The sequence below is a fragment of the Drosophila busckii genome, chromosome 2L (genome assembly GCF_011750605.1).
Source record: "Drosophila busckii strain San Diego stock center, stock number 13000-0081.31 chromosome 2L, ASM1175060v1, whole genome shotgun sequence".
NCBI classification, from domain to species: domain Eukaryota; kingdom Metazoa; phylum Arthropoda; class Insecta; order Diptera; family Drosophilidae; genus Drosophila; species Drosophila busckii.
The window spans coordinates 16,043-35,542 of NC_046604.1; the positions used below are offsets into that span (position 1 = coordinate 16,043).

At 44.0% G+C, this 19,500-nt stretch overlaps 2 protein-coding genes across 3 annotated transcripts; one reads left to right on the top strand and one right to left on the bottom strand.

The window, feature by feature from the left end:
* Positions 1-1,045: 1,045 nt before the first annotated feature.
* On the bottom strand, positions 1,046-7,667 carry LOC108608098 (serine/threonine-protein kinase dst2). Its single transcript, XM_033293496.1, has 7 exons — positions 7,035-7,667; positions 6,113-6,982; positions 4,665-6,059; positions 3,178-4,615; positions 2,860-3,117; positions 2,670-2,793; positions 1,046-1,204 (listed from the first exon to the last, which is right to left on the bottom strand). Exons 1-7 carry the CDS (start codon positions 7,180-7,182, stop codon positions 1,061-1,063), a joined length of 4,377 nt encoding a protein of 1,458 aa, XP_033149387.1. The 5' UTR covers positions 7,183-7,667; the 3' UTR covers positions 1,046-1,060.
* Positions 7,668-7,867: 200 nt separating this feature from the next.
* Positions 7,868-18,668, top strand: LOC108607911 (protein bicaudal D). Of its 2 annotated transcripts, none has more exons than XR_001915526.2 (7): positions 7,868-8,825; positions 15,171-15,536; positions 15,599-16,596; positions 16,650-16,867; positions 16,929-17,183; positions 17,243-17,544; positions 17,739-17,830. XR_001915526.2 is itself a non-coding variant. In XM_017999025.2 (7 exons), exons 1-7 carry the CDS (start codon positions 8,604-8,606, stop codon positions 17,854-17,856), a joined length of 2,352 nt encoding a protein of 783 aa, XP_017854514.1. In that variant the 5' UTR covers positions 7,870-8,603; the 3' UTR covers positions 17,857-18,668. The 2 variants fall into 2 exon arrangements, 1 of the variants encoding a protein (XP_017854514.1); XM_017999025.2 differs by having other exon boundaries at positions 7,870-8,825; positions 17,243-17,417; positions 17,739-18,668.
* Positions 18,669-19,500: the final 832 nt, after the last annotated feature.

Consider the following 19,500-nt stretch of genomic DNA (forward strand, 5'->3'; position numbering starts at 1 on the left):
CAGCAGCAGCAAAAAAAGAAAGTAAAGTAAGCAAAGTAGAACTAGCAAAAGCTAACGAACAATAGGTTCGGCGCGTTGCGGTATACAAAGGATAAACAAAATGTTTTTACTAACGTTACACGGCAAAACAAAAGGCAGCTAAAATGGCAACAACAAAAAGTTGAAACAACAAACTAACAACAGCAGCAGCGAAATAAAAAAAAAATGCATAAAAATAACGATTTTCTACTTTTTATTTTGCTAGCACAATGAATAAACGACAACCAAAACACGCACACACACACATACACACACACAAGTGTATACGAAATTCAATTTGTACGAAAATAAACAAAATGGCGTCTGTGTGTGTGTGTGTAACAACAATTCGATTAAAACTTTTGCACTGCCCAAAAACAGACAGAAAAATGAGCTCAAATTAAAGAAAAACAAAGCAGCGACGCCAACAGCGCAGCTTTAAAGCTTTGCACCAAAAAAAAAAAAAAATTAAGATTTCACCCACCGCGACACAACAACAATTGCAAACGGCGAGACAGACTGACGGAACGACTGCGACTGCAGCGACTGTAAAACGGCGCAGTCATAAAAATGTTAGCGCGAGTGTTGAAGGCGGCCAAGTAACAACAGCAACAACAATGCAATGCACTTGCCAACAATTGTCAGAGAGCAAAAGAGACAAAAGGGTGTTGCAGTTTGAGAGTCATTGCAGCATAATAAACACTGACAACAGTTTGAGTGTCATTGGGCAAGCAAGCGAGACAGCAAGCGAGCTGCTATTGCACTCTCTCGACGTAAGCCACGCCCGCTCAGCATACTATGTTTCGCTCACTCTCGCACTTTTCGAGCTGTTAACTTAACAGCAGAGAGCAAATGTTATTTAACAGTCGCTGTGTTGGTGGGGAGTGGAGCGATGCGCATACGCATTGTTAAACTTCTTGGTGCATAGGAAAGAGCAAAAACACGCCCTTAAAGCATTGCCCCTGCACACACACTCATACATACATATGTGTGTGTGTGTGTGTGTGTAAATTTGACTTTGGGCTTTGGCTTCTTTTTGTACTCACTTTATCATGTCCGGTAGGCGTTCCGGTACTTTAGGGTGGGTGTTTTTCTTCACATAGCTCGATGATAGCGCCTCTGTGCAAGCCAGCATTAGCTCTGTGGATAACTCGACCGGATGTTGTGGTGATTTTTCTTCGGGTAACTGTAAAAAAAAAAAACAACAAAGACAACAAGTATAAATAACAACAAAAGACATCAAAATAAATGCAACAAAGGCAAATACACATGCAAAAGTTTCAATGAACTTTGAAGTTATTGTTGTTGCTGTTGTTGCAACAATTGTTGCATGCTTTGCGGCGTTCAGCAATGTTTATTCGTGTGTTCAAATTAATTATAAAAGTTAACAGCCGAACAGCAACAACAACAGCAACACCAACAAACCTTCACATCAATCAAAATGTTAATTGATGTTTTTTTACGCGTCGCTCTTTATCTTCAACTGCAGCTTCTTTCTCATTACATGACACTCGGCGCGCGCGCTGATCCATCAACAAAACCAAGTGGAGTTGGTGGGGCATAAAAGGTTGTAACCAGCGAGAGAGCGAGAGCGAGAGCGAGAAAGGGGCAAGCAGACACGACAATAAACACGAGCCAAGGTAACAAATGACAAACAACATAAATGAAAGTGCCAGCGTTGCGTAGTAAAAATATTTTTTATAGAATAAAATAAAACTTTAGACCAAAAACAAAAAAAGGCAACAAATCGCGCGGGTCGGGTAGACTCAACTCAGCAATACCCTTTAGGCTTAATAAACTTTTACATTTTTAGTGCTCTTATAAATTATAGAGCATTATAGTTCAGCCGCTTTAACGATTGATTTAGCCAGCAGAGCCACAAAAACTTACATATAATAAAAAAGAAATACTTAAAAAAAGGCGCACGCAAACTTCACAGCCAATTGCGTATAAATCAGACGCGGAGGGGAGGCATGGAGGAGGGGGCTGGGCCTTTAAATGGCAGGGCGGGGAATTCGCTTGGCTAGTGCGTACAAATTTATAGGCCACAGGCGTCAACAGCGCGAACCTCAGTAAATAAAATTCAAATAAAAATGCCACACAACAAAACAAGCTCGCATGCCAAATAAAAGCGTCAAAGAAATGGCAAATAAACAAACGAGAAATGAGAAAACAATAAACTTTAAAATGCTTGGCCAAGTTGGCAATGGAAGAGTTACAACGAACTTTCAATACACTTGGGACAGAGGTTGAGTTGAACCACGAAATATTGATGGCAAATGCTTAAAATATTTAAGTTTATATTTTCGACTAGCTAACATTCATGTTTCGTTAAGTTTAAAGTTTGAAAATAAATAAATAAATAAAAAAAAATAAAATATGAAAAATAAAATCTATGCTTGTCTCTTCCTCAACTAAATAATGCAAGTTTAGGTACAGCCTATACAAAATAAAATCTGACTAACCAAAATGTCTTTTTTTCATTATTAAATGTTTAAATTATAGTTTAATTATATACCAGTACTAACATAAATATGTGTTAACCCTTAATGTACACTATATTTATGTTCATTTAATTTGAATCCTTAATTTACACAAAACATAAGACTTTGTGTTTGATAAGTTTTATCTATTTGATATATGTGGCTCACCTGAAAGCTTTTCATGATGGTATCGAACAGCGTCATTATGGAATTTCCCAGCAGCGCATGACGCGCAATCTGTGGACAAACGGAGCACGCATTGCGATAAAGCTGCACGGCCAAGGTAACGGATCTGCAGTTTATTAAAGTTTGTAATCAATTCCTATATAAATAGCAGTTATTTTATTTAACGACTTACTTCTTGCTTATCTCAGAGTTCTCTTCCATGCCCTTGCTAATGACATGATTGGCTAAAATGCCCAGACCATCTAGGCAGAGGAACGCTTGAAAATCACAGGTCTGTGCCTTGGGTATGATGCGCAGCAGATTGCCCAGCGTGCGATCGAGACCCTGCGGTCCACCGCCCTTGGTCACCAAATTCAGCAGCTTGGGCACGCTGCTGTCGCGCCGCACATGAGCCGGCAAGGGCTCCAAGGCGGCTAAGTACTCGGCGGCGCTAAAAGCAAAGCAAACAAAAGTTAAAAGTGTATCAATGAGTTGGTTAGCCGCCACTTACTAATTGCTCATGCGCTGCTTGAGCTTCTTCATCTTCTTCTTGTAGCTGCGCGAGTGCTCGCGACTGCCGGGAACGCCGCCCGCATCGGAGAGCGTTGAGCTCAAATCACAATCCTCATTGGTGGTGCTGTTAGCTTGGCCATTGAGCAGCTCCTCGTCATCCTGCTCGCCACGTGCCTCGTCCTGTTGCCGCTGGCTGGGCATGGTCAACTCTACGGCACGCTGGCGTATCAGCTCAATGTTCTCCTCATGGCGACGCGCCGACTCCAGCTGCTTCTGCTGTATCTTGCGCTGCAGCTCCTCCGTGGTCTGCTGCTGTGCCACTTGCAGCGCCAGCAGACGCTCCTCGCGATCTCGCGCCTTTTCGCGTGCCAGCGCCTGACGCTGACGCTCTTTTTGCTCCTGCATTTTGCCTATGCGCTGCTCCTTCTCCAAACGCGTTTCATTCATTTTCTCTAGCTTAAGCAGTCGCTCCTTTTCCAGCGCTTGACGACGTCGCTCCACGGCCGCTTCCTTTGCTGCTTTCTCTTCGACGCGCTTCTGACGCTCCTGCTCCAAGTCCTGCAGACGTCCCTCAGTTTCCTTAAAGGACTCTAGCAAATCCAAACGCTTGTTTTGCGCCTCTATGTTTTTAATAAAATTAATTTCCTTCAGCTTCTTTTCCTCATCATGCGCCTTCTCTATAATTTGCCGCAAGTACAGCTCACGATTCTCTGCAGCGCGCTGCAGTCTGCCCTCCATCTTCTGGCGCTTCTCCTCGATGAGCTGCTTCTTGGCCGCCTTGACATCCTCCACGCGCACAAACAGCTGCTGCAGCTTGGCCGCCTTTTCCTGCTGCAGCAGCGCGCGTTTTTGCTGCGCACGCGCCTGCTTCGCCTGATATTTCTTCAGCGTCTCCTGCAGCGAGCGACGTCGCGATGGCGACGACAGCTTCTGATGCAGCTCCTGCGCGCGTCCCGGATGACGCGCTACATAGGCCTGCAGTGTAGCTAAAGCCTCGGCGCGCTCATTCCACGACATGTCCGAGAGCAGCGCTTGATAGCGCACCTCCAAGCTGGCATTAGCATCATCGGTCAAGGGCACAAACACAACAGCGTCCTCTAGCGCGCTATCCAGACTATCCTCCTGCTCTTCCAGCGGCACTTCACCATCTGTCTCATCCGTTTCGGTATCCACATCGATTTCCGTGCTCTCTAGTTCGCGTATTTGACGCTCCAGCGACTCTTGCACTTCAAACAGTATGCGCTCCTTGCTATCCTCCTCCACATCCTCCACAGACTGCTCCTCAATCTCATCGCAGGCACTCAGCAGACAAGCATTTGGCTTTAGCGCACCATTGGGCAGCTTGCAGATGCTCTCATAGAGCTCGCCAATGGTCTTGGAGAATTCGCAATTGGTTTGTATCTTTATGTCAATCTTGTTGTGGTCATCGTTGTTGGCTGCAAATGCAAACAATTAAAAAAAAATGAAACTCAATATTCAATGGACTTACGCTCAGTTGGCTCTGCTCCCTTTGCTCCTTTTGTTGCTTGCGCAGCGCATTCTTCTCACTCCTCATGTATTCCTTATGCAGCGAAGTCATCTTAAGTCCAGTTAAGTCCGATTTCTGGCGCTTGATAATGGAGGGCGCCATAGCTGAGGCATTGCAGTTGCTGTTGCTGCGCGTTATGCTCATCCCTGGCTTCTTTTCCTTCTCTTTTTCCTTCTCCTTCTTTACTTGCTGCTGCTGCTGCTGCTGCTGCTGCTGCTGCTGCTGCTGCTGCAGTCGCTGCGCTGGAAACGAATTCACCTTGGCCTTGGCATTCTTAATCTCCGGTCTTGCGGCTGCCTTGGGCACAGGCTTTACCTTTAGCTCTGGCTTTTGCGCTGGCGACGTCTTTGCTGCCTTTTGCTTCTGCTGCTCCTCCTGCTGCTCATTGAGCAGCGCCAATGTGGGCAAGCTAGCATAGCCCGTGGGCTGATTGAAACGCTGCGCCCAGTGCATGCTGCTGCGTCGTCGATTCTTAACCGTTAGCCAGCCATCATTGGACTCCAGCAGCTGCTTGGGCTCGGAATGTCTGTCGTCTAGTTTTAAGGTGCTGCGTGAGCTGCTCAACTGCTCATTGCTGGCTTTCAAAGTGGAAGTGGAGCTGCCTAGATCTTCGCCAGCGCTGCGACGCACACTGGGTGCACTTACTCGCTTGCCGGCCAACAATGTGCTGGGCGTGCGCTTGGCCAAGGGTTTGCTTGCTGCTGTGCTCACAGCATTGCCATTCATATCGAGCATGGTGCGTGAGCGTGCCGAGAGACGCGTTGCAACATGACTGGGTGGACCATAGCATTCAGTTTTGCTGCTAGGACGTGGTGGTGGCGCCACTGCTGTTGCTGGCTTCGTGGCACGCACTTGGCCTGGTCGCAGATTGTTGCTGCTGCTGCTGTTGTTGTTATTACGGCGTAGTCCATTAAGCGAGCTATTTGTTATTGCAGTTGTTGTAGTTGTTGTCCCTTTGCCAGCTGGCAGCTTGCTTAACGTCGCCTTGTTGCTGCCGGTTGCGCCGCTTGCTGGCAAACTTGTCTTTTGTTGCGCTGCAGCACGCGCGCCTGCAGTTGGTCGATTGTTCAGCACGCTGGAATACTTAAGTGGACTCGCCTGAGCTGTATTGGCTGCAGCTAGCGCTTGTTTGTTCTTCGGCGGCGGTGGAGGCTTTAGCAGCGTACTAGGCGGCGTTGGCTCCTTCAGCGCTTGCTCCGTTAACAGCGCATGCTCCATGGCATCCAACTTGGCCACAGTCAGCTGCACCGCTGTGGGCTCCAGCTGCTCCGATTGTTGCGGCGCTTCTTGCAGCACTGCTGGTGCAGACTGTGGCTCTGCTGGCAGCTCCTCTAGCTGCGCTTGCTCTACAGCTAAAAACATAATTTATTAAATATTATTTATACTTATTCTCATTAAAACTCACCTGCAGCTGCTGCCTCTGCTGCTTCTGTTGCCATTTGCAGCTGCGCTTTCTGCTCTTGCGCTTCACGTTCTTCTGCCTCTCTGCGCATTTTTTCGCGCACATCTGCCAGCGTTAGATGCGGATCCTCCAGATCTGTTTGCGCATATTTCGTGCTTAGCTGCACATACGGCTTGTCCGTTGGCATCTCCGGCTCTGTAGCATTCAACGATGTATCGGAATTGGAGTTGCCCTGTGTGGCGCGCTTGCTGGCCGAGAAGAGTTCGCGCACATTGACGCGCATGGCGCCGCGTGGCTGCGGCTCATAGGCGCGCAGCAGTTTCTTGGGCGACGTCTGGCCATCACAGCAGGGAGAGGTTTTGCCCGAGTTGCAGTGCAGCAGCGCTGGACTGGATTTGCCCGAGGCAGTGGGACTGCAAAGGCTTTTGGTGCGCACACGTGGCGTCGGATTGCTTTTGCGCACCTCCCAAGCCAAGCTTTGCGGGCGCTGCTGCAGCGGACGCGAGTCGTAGTCCCAGCTAACCTTGAACCACTCGCCGAGCGCCTTAAAGTCACGCACATAGTTCTCAAGCACCAATATGGCCTCCTGGCAGCTGGATATGTTCTCGTAGCATTCGACAGTCTGATAAATTTCGTTGACCGCACGCTGCAAGTTGCCAAAGAGCAGCGCCCAGTAGCGTGCTTGCAGCTCGGACTTCTTGTCACGTCCCGTTGAAGCGCTGCGCACCCGTGGTCCATTGCTGGCAGCGCTGCCGCTGTTGGCGCACTTGGCTCGCAGTGTTGTGGGCGATTGGCAGTGTTTTGGCGTTTGCATGCCGTTGGGTGATTTTGGCGGCGCCACGGGCGGCTTGCGGCACGTGGGCGCCGAGTAACCTAAAAGTCACGAAATTATTATATTGACGTAAAACATTTCTGCATGACTTACAGTCGCCGTTGACAACGATGACGGCGTCACCGCCTGCGCTCAAGTCTAGCTCTTTGTTGGCGCCGCTGCTTGTCTCATCGCAAAACTGGTAAACCAGCAAATTTTTAGCGTCCCTTCCCTCGCGGCTTAGCACCTCGCGCATTTCCATAGTTTGGTTCAAGCTTGACTTCTATTGTTTCTCCAACGTCTCGCTGCCAACGTCGACGTTAACGTTAACGTTGACGCTGACGTCTACGCCTACACACACTCAGACAGGCTGCGCAGCTGTTAAATCAACTTTTCAATTTAACGTCTGCTTGCCGCTTAAATCGTTAAATATTCACTGTTGCACTTGCTACATAAACTAAACTCTTCTAATTTGTCAAATTTTAATTGATTGCAATACGATCGCTATTGTCTTTTAACGGCTGCAACTGCGGCTGCTGCTGTTGTTGCTGCTTTTGTTGTTTTTGTCTTGCACACAGCTGAAAATTTCGCAACGAACATTTTTGCGCAACACACAAAAACGCAAGCGAAGCGCACAGCCTACACAACCAATGGGTAATTAACTACACACCGCACCGCCTACAACGCGTTAACACTATAAAACAATAGGAAAACTAAATTAATTTAAGTTTTATCTATAATAGAGCTCGCACAAGCGCAAGCCTAACAAATCAGCTGTCAATATTGTAACTCGCAATTTTGAATGAGAGCGTGACAAATGTAACGTTAAAATACCTAGAACCCTTCGGTTTGAGTCACACTTCAAACGTGTATGAGCACAGTAGCACCAACTCAGCTGAAAAACGTTTCAAACTGAAAAGCTAGCATGGCAACACTGTTTGCTATTTCCAGATGGCAACCAGAAGACAACAAGCAAGTTTATTTTTTGCATTTGCTTTGAAAATTCTGTTTAAACATTAACAAGTTGGCAAGGGGCGCATTGCTGACAACAAATTCCGTCTAAAGTGCAACGAAAAATACGTAAAATAAAAGTGTGGCTGCTGCTAGCGCTCTTTTTTGGCAACTGGTCAGCCAAGAAGTATAAAGAAATGAAAGTGGATTGAAAATTGTGTGATGTCATGTCGACGGGCAGAGATACAGAATGTTAATTGAAACTTCCCGTCCCGACAACTTGTGTTTAAAGCGTAGCAAGTGTGCATTTAAAGTGCTGAATCCTGGCATTAAAGTGTTTGTGCTGAAAGTGGAATAAACAAGTGCGTTTTGTTTCAATATATAAAAACAGACAAACTCCAATTTTTATGACACCTTTAACGCTCAAGTGAAATAGCAGCACAAAAGAGAAAAGGTGAAACGCACACACACACACACACACGCATAACTAAACACACACGCACGCTGTGAGTGAGCTTTGTGTTATTGTTGTGTGGTGCGGGAACGAACAGCAGCAGCCAAAAGAATTTACTTTTTCTTATTGATTTCCCTCCAAAAAGAAATAAATAAATATACATAAAAAAAATAATTCCGCCCAAGCAACAGAAGCAGCTGCATTTGTCACGCCTACAAACAACTTGTGGTGCCGTCCTAAAGTTCTACACATTCCCCTAGTCCCATTACGCCCCCAACATGTCCGCTGCCAATGCCAGCGATGACGCTGGAAATGAGCAGGAGCTGCGCATGGAAGTGGAGCGTCTGACACGCGAACTTGACCAAGTGTCCAGCGCTAGCGCACAGTCCGCTCAGTATGGTCTATCGCTGCTGGAGGAGAAATCAGCGCTGGAGCAAAAATGTGAAGAGCTGGAAACACTGTATGAGAACACACGCCATGAGCTGGATATAACACAGGAGGTAAGTTTCTTTGCCAGGTTAACAGCTGCGCTGGCTGTTTCTAAGCCAATTTCCGCTTATCTACACACACACACACACTTGTGCAGCAAAAGTTTTGCAATCGCTTTTCAATTTGTCTAGTTGGCATGCACAGTGAGCAGCCGCTAACAACAACACCTACTATACAGTTGTGGTCACATGCTTGGAGCGTTCTATAAACCGGGCTTGCGGTATATGGCGCCGCCTCAGTGCACGCCCGCGCTATCTCTTTGATTGAAAGCGCTCTTCCGCTCGCTCTCAATAACTCTCTTAAACGATAAGCGCTCGATTTGGCCAACACAGTTCGTTTGCCTTTGTTGTTGTTGTTGCTGCTGATTTGCCGTTTTTTTATTACGGCATGCCCAATATATTTTGCTATTCCATTTTGCACCTATATTTTGCATAGAGCGCCGCTCTTCCCTATTCTCATTTCGGCCAATTAGGCAAGGCCAATTGTTTGGCATTTCCGTTTTGGAATTTTTTTCCAAGCCCACAACAAAGTTTGTCCTTTTGTCAAGACTCGAGCTTTGCAATAGTTTTGTCCAACGTCCCATTATTATTATTTCTCTTTTATTTTTGCTTTACCCCATTCTGTGTGTGTGTCTAAGCCTTTGATGTTAATTACTCGTTGCCAAAACAATGCGCAAACTGATTGGAGACTAGAGATGTGCGTGATAAGCGCTCGTGATTACAAAATATCGCGATTAATCAAGCTTGATCCATGCTTATGACATTTGATTTTATAGTTCTTGTTGATTAGCTCATATCAAAAAGGCATCTTGATTAATTTGTTTATATATTTTTTCATTTCATCATTTATTTAAATGAACCTATTTATTATTTGTTGTTTATGCGCTTTATTTATTTTAATTGGAACCTGCTCTGCGCCATTAGTCCGCTAGCTTGCTGAGTAGTTTCCACCTTGTTGGCTTTGAACTCAACTGAACTTTTAACAAGAGTACCCCACATACTATTTCCCACACACACACACACACACACACATAGAGGGCTTAACAGGTAGGAAAAAAAATTAAATAAATTTCAACACTCTGCGGGCATTTTGTCACTGCCTGTCTGTCTGCCTCGCTGCCACTTGAGTGGGCGTTTGGTTGGGTGGGTGGGCGTTAGACATATTTTCACTTGCATTTTATAATCAAGCTGTCAAGCCTGCGGGCCCAGTTAACGGTGGTTGCGACGTCAAATTAGCCTGGCTGAAATTAATAGAATATTTTATAGCCAGCGGTTGCAATTATCTGCAGCAAAGCGAGCTTGCAGTTTCTATTTTTTGAACAGGATAACTGTGAGAAATTGGCTTGCAGTTGTTGGCAACAAATATTTGTTTGGCTATTTGTGGGCGTAAATGGGGCGTTGGTATTGCTACACTTAGTACACATGTTGTTTGGACGGCAATTAAGAGGCAACAAAAACAAGAGCCATAAAACACATGCACACATGTGTGCGTGGTCCTATGTGTGCGTGTGTATGTGTGTGTGTGTGTGTGTATATATGATGGCCATATTTTATGGCTAGTCTGACAAGGCACAACCCAAACGCCAACGCCAAGGACATTTTGCCTGGGGACTTGCAGTCCAGTTGCTAGTTGCTGTCCGTTCTTGTTTGCCCTTAACTTAGTTACTTTGACTGCAGTCCAGGCAGCCATGTACAAAAGTCAAACAACTTTTTAATACAAACTTTAATAATTAATGCAGTTATTTTCGCTCCATGTACGGTAGACAGCCAAAGGGATATTGTTTGTAAACTATGCATATAACTAAAAGAATTTTAAAGTGAGCAAAATTCATGTGCCCAAGTTTGTTACTTAAGCGTTTACGGGCTGCTCATAAATACATAAGCAAACGATTTCTATTTACAAAGCTTGAATTAACTTTTTTCTGCCAGTGCATGCAAATATACTAAAGCGCCATCTATTGCGGCAACAGGCAGAGCCACAATAACGGCAACCGCTACAAATGACAACATAACATAAGCTTTATGCAAATTGGAAAAGATTTTTAATTAAGTTCAGCAAATATTAACACAGTCAGGCAGGCGAACGAGGCGAGGCCAAACAGCAACCACAACCAGGACCAAACAATGGGTGTGTGTGTGTGTGGCTTGCGTGTCTGTTGTCCTGTCATGCTCTATAGACACTCCATATCTCTGCTGCACTTCGTTGTGGTTGGATTAGCGAGGCAACCAAACTAAATTGCCTAAAGGGGGCGGCGGCGGTGGCAGAGTAGCCAGAGCTCTGCCCAGCTGTCGCAACGTGCTGTTGCAATATGCCCAGGCGACTCTACAAATAGAACAGATTGCCCACATTATGACGCTGGGCTAACGGAATTTTCGGAGGTGCGACTCATAACAATTTCCTTCTCCCGCTATTTCTCTCTCACTCCCCACCCCCTCCCCCGCACACTTTGATGTCTGTGTTTGCTGCTGCACGTTGATAAAGCAGGCCATGAATGACTGAACAGTTTGTTGCTGTGCCAAGTGACAATGTGGCCCAAACGATCTACTGCTCCTCTCCCCCCGTTGGCGCTACCCACTGGAAATTTAAATCTGTTGCAAACACAACGACAACTACTTACTGCTGGGGCAGCCAACACTTGTGGCCTTCATGTCAATGCACGCATTTGACACTTTTTTCTCTCCCTCTCTGCATTTGAAATGTCGCCAAAATGGAAATGAGTGTAAGAGCCAAAGAGGACAAGAGCCGCTAAGAAAATGTGTGTAATTTCAGCATTAAAATGTGTGTGACAAAAGCAGACGAAATTATGCTCTCAGCCAAATGGGAAGCCAGCACAAAAACTAAATGCGGGTGCCAGCCACGACTTAAATAAGAATAAGACTGCACTATATATAAAGATGCATACAAATTATAGCTAGAAAGCATAAACGGTTTCTTTGAACTATTTTGTTAACATATAATTCAAGCTGTTTTCATTCAACGTAGTGCTGAAAAGTCATCGTCATAGCTTCGACAAAAATATCGATACTATCGATAGCATTATAGCACTCGTAGCACACAAAAAAGTATTTTAATGTGCACAAACATTTTCAGGGAATTGTTGTCTAGGTCTTTCGACAAAAATATCGATACTATCGATAGCATTTACATTTATTACGTGCGATAGTTTTGCGCTCTGTGCGCACCAAAGTTGTTACAATTGCAATCTCTTCGCACAAATGCGCGCATTATATTCATGATCTCAATGTAAGCTATAATGTCCTTTACAAAAGGATATGCGAGTGCACAAATGGGGCTCTTAACGAAATGGGGAAACATGTATATATGAATACAAATGCAATTCTCTGCCGCGGCAAAACAATAAGCAACACAGCATGCGGCATGCGGCACATGCTGAGGCAAGGATAACAGCGCATTGTCAACTCTGTCGCTGTCGCCTGTAGCGACTGTGCCTTGCCATAAGCCATAAAAATCATTTGCACTTAGCAGCCAATTCGCCAAACTGGCTATAAACGTGACCAAGCTGCTTTGACCAGGAGAGCATGGCTTGCACTCAAATTGGCAACACTCCAAGGATGCAGCAGCTCATAAAGAGTGTCTATCGGCCATGCCGGAAGCCAATCAGCGCCCCGAAATAAGTTTGTGCAAATAAATTGCATGCCCATTACGACGACAATGAAGAGACAACAACAAATAGATGTGCAACTGCAACTGTCGTGCATCCTTCAGAGCTGAAATTGCTCTGGTGCGCCCAACTGATGCTTTACATTTTCATTGCAGCAGCAGCAGTCGTCGTCGTCATTGGGTGGAGCAGGCGCCGTTGGGTGGGGGGCGTCTAGTTTACTGGCAGCATTTTTCCTGCTCATTTCCCTTGCAGCAAACAGCAGCCAAGCCAAGCCAGCACTGCAACAAGGTCCGGAAACATGTTTTGTCAGAGCTCAAGCGCAGCAGTTAACCCTCCCCACCCCCCAAGACCCACACAACTGCCTTAACCCTTTGTCTGCCCGGATTTGATTGCCGTAGAATTGCAATTTGCGCCAGCTGAACAGAACATCAGCGTCAAATCATTATAATTTCTTCGTCGGGATTTCTTTTTTCTGCACTCTCTCTCTTTCTCTGCTCCGACTATTTATCACTGTCTGCTGTTATTCCATTTAGTGTGTCGCTTTTGATGTTGCTGCTGCGTTTTTATACAAATGCGAGTGTCACTGGCAAAGGATTTGTTAAACGCCATTCAGTTGTGAATTTATTTTTCCAATGGGATTATGCAACTTGCACAGTTTTGCTTTCTATAGATGGCGCCACTAACCAGGTTTAGTAAGACTTCTAATTTAATAATAGTAGCAGCTCAAATTTCATAATTTCTTAACCCTTTGTTTAATTTACGCTGCCACCACCATTTAATTTCTATAGTTAGCCTAGATGGCGCCACTGTGCGACTGCATACAAAACAAATGACAACATTGAGCTGCTCAAATTTCCTCAAGCAAACGGCATTCATTGCTAGCAACCCTTTTGTGTTGCTCGCCCGCACTAATTAACGAAATGCACTTGCCTCAAATTGTGGCACAGCCTGAAACGTTCGTTTGGCTGTGTGTGTGTTTGTCAAATTGAGATTAAAAAAAGCGACGCTGACGCTGACGTCGCCCAAAGCTATGCACAATAATTATACGAAGGGTAAAAGTAAAGAAAGCAGCAAGAGAGAGAGAGAGAGCTCAACGCTAAGCTGTCAAGCTGCAGCTATTCAGGCTATTTCCGTTTCAATTTGTGTGGCGTCAATGGGTTAAGGCGTCGTTAGTTGTTTTTGTCACCATGACAAAGATTTGCCCAGCTGTGCTAATTACACAGCATTTAAAAAAGAAAAAGAAGCAGGTTGCTCTGCTTTGCCGCCTGCACTTCAGCCTCTCATTCTCTTTCAGCTTTGTGGTCACTGCTGTGCGCCCACTTGCAACTTTTCTCTTTCCCTTTTCAAGTGGCGACTCGCAACGATTGCAGCCTCTGAAGCACGTACTCCAAATGGCCGTACAGAGCTAACGACTGCCCGGCGAGATTTCAATTAAAGCTGGCGGCAAACTTAACCTCCATCCTGCTGCTGGACTCGTCATATAATTGTGTAACTACACTGCGAGAAATGAATGAGAATGAGCTGCTAGAAATTCAGCAAATGAAAGCTTACATTTGTTTAATTTTAATGCTTTAAACAAAGATTTCTTTTCACAAGTCTCTCAGTTAAGTTAACTCATTTTTTATATTTTTAATAATATGCTGCCTTTGCAATATATTTGCAATTAAACGAAGTCGCATAAAAGACACAAAATCCAATAAAGTCAAGCTTAGTCAGCAGACAAGCTGCAGCTCCATTGGGACATTTGTAGTAATGGAAAAAATGCCAAAAAGAAAAGGGAGCAAATCGCATCATTTAATGAAAAATGTAACCAGGCAAACTAACAGAAAGAGAGGATGGGGGGGGGGGAGCAGTGCAATTGCGTGGTCGTCAGATACAGTTCCCAAGTGACTGACGACGCCCCCATTTGACGCACTGAGCTTTGCTTTGCTTTTGTTGTTTGACTTACACATGCAAATGACTGCAATAAAAATGGCAGGCTGCTAACTTTTATGATTGCTATGAACACTGCCGTACGCAAGGGAGTGAAAAATAATAATAAAACGTGTAGTACATACAGTTATGTAGTGCTGGAGTAAATAACAATATATTTGCTTTTTAATTCGTTTTTTTCTGCATTTATTGCACTTTTCTTCTAATAAGAACATTTAATTGAATAATACAAATGCAATATTCAATACAAGCCATGAACGTTGTGAACTAACAATGTGGCTTAAATTAGTTAAGCTTAAAGCCAGTCTGGTTTACCTGCATATATATAGCGGTTAATGCAAACAAAACAGAAACCAGCGCCAGGCATCGTACGATAAGCAGAGCAGCTTACATGAGGGGGTGGGTGGGTATGTGGGAGGCTGGCAGGTGGGCGGCTAGCAGGTCAGTTGTGTATGGACTGTTGCTGATTAAACAAGCAGTGAACGATACGCCAGAGTAATAAAAACAAAAATTTCAATATATTTACTTGTAAGCAATATTTTAATTCGACTGCTGCTGAGCTTAAAATATTCGTGTATTCGATGTTTGCTTAAATAAAAATTCAAAAAATTAAAAATTCTTAATATGTTTCGAATTTTATTTTCGTGCTTAGGACGCAAAAATCGAAAAACTTTAAATAGCTCTAAGGCAGTAAACTTAATCAATGATAGTATAGCTTAGTTGCTTCATCGAAATTTAAAAAAAAGTTTGCCATATATTTACTGTAACTAATTCAAACCCTTTTCTTTGGTTATCTTAACAGGCTCTCACGAAATTCCAAACCTCACAGAAGGTCACAAACAAGACCGGCATAGAGCAGGAGGATGCGCTGCTCAATGAGTCTGCTGCTCGCGAGACTTCACTCAATTTGCAAATACTCGATCTGGAGAATGAGAGCAAGCAGCTGCGCCATGAGCTGGAGCGTGTGCGCAATGAACGCGATCGCATGCTGCAGGAGAATTCGGACATTGGCCGTGACAAGAGCGACAATGAGGCGGAACGCTTGCGTCTTAAATCCGAGCTGAAGGATTTGAAATTTCGCGAGACGCGCATGCTGAGTGAATACTCCGAGCTAGAGGAGGAGAACATATCGCTGCAGAAGCAGGTGTCCAGCCTGAGAAGCTCGCAGGTAAGTCACTTTTATAGGTTTATAAACAGTATAAATAAATTTAATGTATTTGTATTTGACAGGTGGAGTTTGAAGGCGCCAAGCATGAAATACGCCGGCTGACCGAGGAGGTAGAGCTATTGAATCAGCAGGTTGATGAGCTGGGCAATCTCAAAAAGATTGCGGAAAAGCAAATGGAGGAAGCGCTGGAGGCGCTGCAAGGCGAACGTGAAGCCAAGTATGCGCTTAAGAAGGAGCTGGATGGACATCTGAATCGCGAGTCCATGTATCATATAAGCAATTTGGCCTACAGCATACGCAACAACATGGAGGATAATGCCAGCAACAACTCCGACGGCGAGGAGGAGAATCTAGCGCTGAAACGTCTCGAGGCTGATCTCAGCACAGAGCTCAAATCACCCGACGGCACTAAATGCGATCTCTTCTCTGAAATACATCTCAACGAGCTGAAGAAACTGGAAAAGCAGCTCGAGAGCATGGAGAATGAGAAATCGCATTTGACCAGCAATTTGCGTGAGGCTCAGACCAGTCTGGACAAGTCACAGAACGAGCTGCAGAACTTTATGTCACGCCTGGCGCTGTTGGCCGCACACGTGGACGCGCTGGTGCAGCTAAAGAAGCAAATTGAGGTGAAGGAACAGTCACCAGCCAGCGCTAAAGAGCAGCAACAGGACGAGCAACTGCAGCAGCAGCTACGCGGCATTATTACACAATATACAAATTGGTTTACACTCTCCGCCAAGGAAATCGATGGCCTCAAGACTGACATTGCCGAGCTGCAGAAGGGCTTGAACTACACGGACGCTACCACCACGCTGCGCAACGAGGTGACCAATCTGAAGAACAAGCTGCTCGCCACCGAACAAAAGTCGCTCGACCTGCAGAGCGATGTGCAGACACTGACGCACATTTCCCAGAACGCTGGCCAGAGCTTGGGCTCGGCGCGCAGCACTTTGGTTGCCCTAAGCGATGATCTGGCGCAGCTGTATCATCTGGTGTGCACTGTCAATGGCGAAACGCCCACACGCGTGCTGCTGGATCACAAGAGCGACGACATGAGGTGCGTCTAAATGTTTCGCTTATTGAATTGTTACTAAAATTATTGCTTTGCAGCTTTGAGAACGATTCGCTTACGGCCATACAATCGCAGTTCAAGTCAGATGTGTTCATAGCACGGCCACAAATCGTTGAAGATCTGCAGGGACTTGCAGATTCGGTGGAGATTAAGAAGTATGTCGACACTGTCAGCGATCAGATCAAGCATCTGAAGAACGCCGTTGAGCACACCATCGATTTGAATAAGCACAAAGTGCGCGTCGAGGGGGGTGAACGTAAGTTTGCATTTAATGTGTAAATTGTGCTTGTATTTATTTTTTTTTTGTGCACTTACAGCTGTTGAAAAGGGCAACACCGAGGAGCTGGAGGAACTGCAGGAGCAGATAGTCAAGCTCAAGAGCTTGCTGAGCGTAAAGCGCGAACAAATCGGCACACTGCGTAATGTGCTCAAGTCAAACAAACAGACCGCCGAGGTGGCGTTGACCAATCTCAAGTCCAAGTATGAGAACGAAAAGATTATTGTGAGCGACACAATGTCCAAGCTGCGCAACGAGCTACGTTTGCTCAAGGAGGATGCAGCCACTTTCTCTAGTAAGCAGCATAATACCTGAAAATATAATTATTTGCTAATTTATTTATTTGTTGCACAGGTCTGCGTGCCATGTTTGCTGCACGCTGCGAGGAGTATGTAACCCAGGTGGATGATCTGAATCGCCAGCTAGAGGCAGCTGAGGAGGAGAAGAAGACACTCAATCAGCTGCTGCGCCTGGCTGTGCAACAGAAGCTGGCGCTAACGCAGCGTCTGGAGGAAATGGAAATGGATCGGTGGGTGCATTTGGGGCGCTAGTCATACAATACAACACTCTTATTATTGCTCATATCAAAATCCCCTGTAAAATATCCACAAAAACCAAAAAAGAAACCCAACCCCTGAACAATCACTCAGCACTTGGTAAGCATTATGCATGTGGCAAATGTGTTCAGTGCATGTTGCACTAACCTGCTGCTGTATTAACGCCTAACCCACTGACTGAGCTTGCAACGTTTCGTTTTCGTATAATACCAAAATTTAATTTATGCAACTGCCTAACTAAACTTTATGTTTAATTGCTATAAACTAATTTGCTTCTGTTGCCTTATCCACAGCGAATTGCGTCATGTACGCCGTCCCATGCAACCGCAGCGCGGCACCAGCGGCAAACCCTCGTTCAGCACGCGTCCGTCAAGCAGAAATCCGGCTGGCAGCAATGCGAATCCATTCTAACATAAGATTAGCGTGCAGCGTAAACTTTTGGCTTTAGTTTATACTTTGCTTAAGTTGTAAAAGAAGTTAACCCACACACACACACACTCAAGCAACAGAATACTGCAATATGTATTTGAGAACGAGGCCAGTGCGGCTTAATGTGTCTTTCCTATTTAAAATGATAATTCATTGTATCTGTTTCTATTTGTATTTATTAAAAGTTTAGTTAGACGAAAGCTTTGTGTTAGGCAAATCAAGCAACCACAAAAAGTTATTAACGGTTAGTTACTTAAACGTCCAATTAATTTAATTAAAAAACAAATCAACACTAACGTAATAATTGTATTTTTCTACAACAACAATGATGATATGTTTTAGTTCGTTTACGTTTGAGTTTTGTTAACTTATCGCGTTGACTGTTTTTTGATTTTTGTTATCAACAACGCTGTGCGCAAGCGAAACTGAATAAAACTAAAACGATACGGAAAATTGATAATGATAATGATATTGAAAACTGAAATTGAAATTGACAAATGGCAACTTTTGTATTAATTGGCCTAAGAAACTACTAAATGAGTATTTTTTTTCTTCTAATGGCCCAAACTGTACGTAAAAGCGAACAAGCAAATAGTTTTTTATAGGGCATTGAAAGTAGATTTCAACTAGCCCCCCCCAAGTGTAAATTATACATATACTTATTGGAAAATATACTATAGTACTATGTGTAGCAATGGGCTGCGTCTCAAAGACGAAGTTTTTGTATTGAATTGAAAATGTAGTAAATTAATTTATGTTTGCAATTGAAATGAGAAGAAAACGTAGTTTTTTGTTTGTTTAATAGCTTAATATAAATATCATATAATTTGTGCATTATTATTTAATTTAATTAATAAATCTTAAACACAAAAAAAATAAAAATAAATAAAAACCTATTCCTAAGACATATTTTTAGCAAGAATTGTTTTTTAATTTTGGTTTAACCATTCCCAGTTGGGAATGTATTTATTTTTGTGGAGCATTTTCTTATTATTTGCGTAGAAACACAGCCTTTAACCTAGAATACTCTATTATGACTAGCAAGCAGCTTAATCAACTTAACATAACAAACAAAAGCGTTAATGTTTAAACAAATATTATTATTATCGTAGCTAATTAAAAAAACCAAAACACAGAGTAGTGAACGCACGTTATTTATCATCCCAGAACCTTATCCAAGCAGTATCTGTTGCTTTTGTTTTGTTTAAATTCGCTTTTGTTGTAACGGAAAAGGATTGCATTGAAAATTGAAACAATGGATATATACAACAACGTATATTGTGTAAATTACCGAGCCATTAAATTGAATTTATATTTAAGACACACACACACACAATGAGGCACACACACATACACCCACGTCGTCCACTCACAAGCACAGAGAATAACTAAAAAATATTACAGTTGCCTATAGAAATTATTTATGAAAGTGATTCAACTCGTACTCGAATATATTTCAAAATGATTTTATTGTAATTTTACCGTCCCTTTTTGCAAAAGAAGAAAATGTATTACAAAAACGAAATAAAGTCTATTTATGGAACACACTGAACCAAACAAGAAATAACGTATAAAATAAAGCAACTTTAAGTTTCATCCAACATACATTACATTATACATACAAAC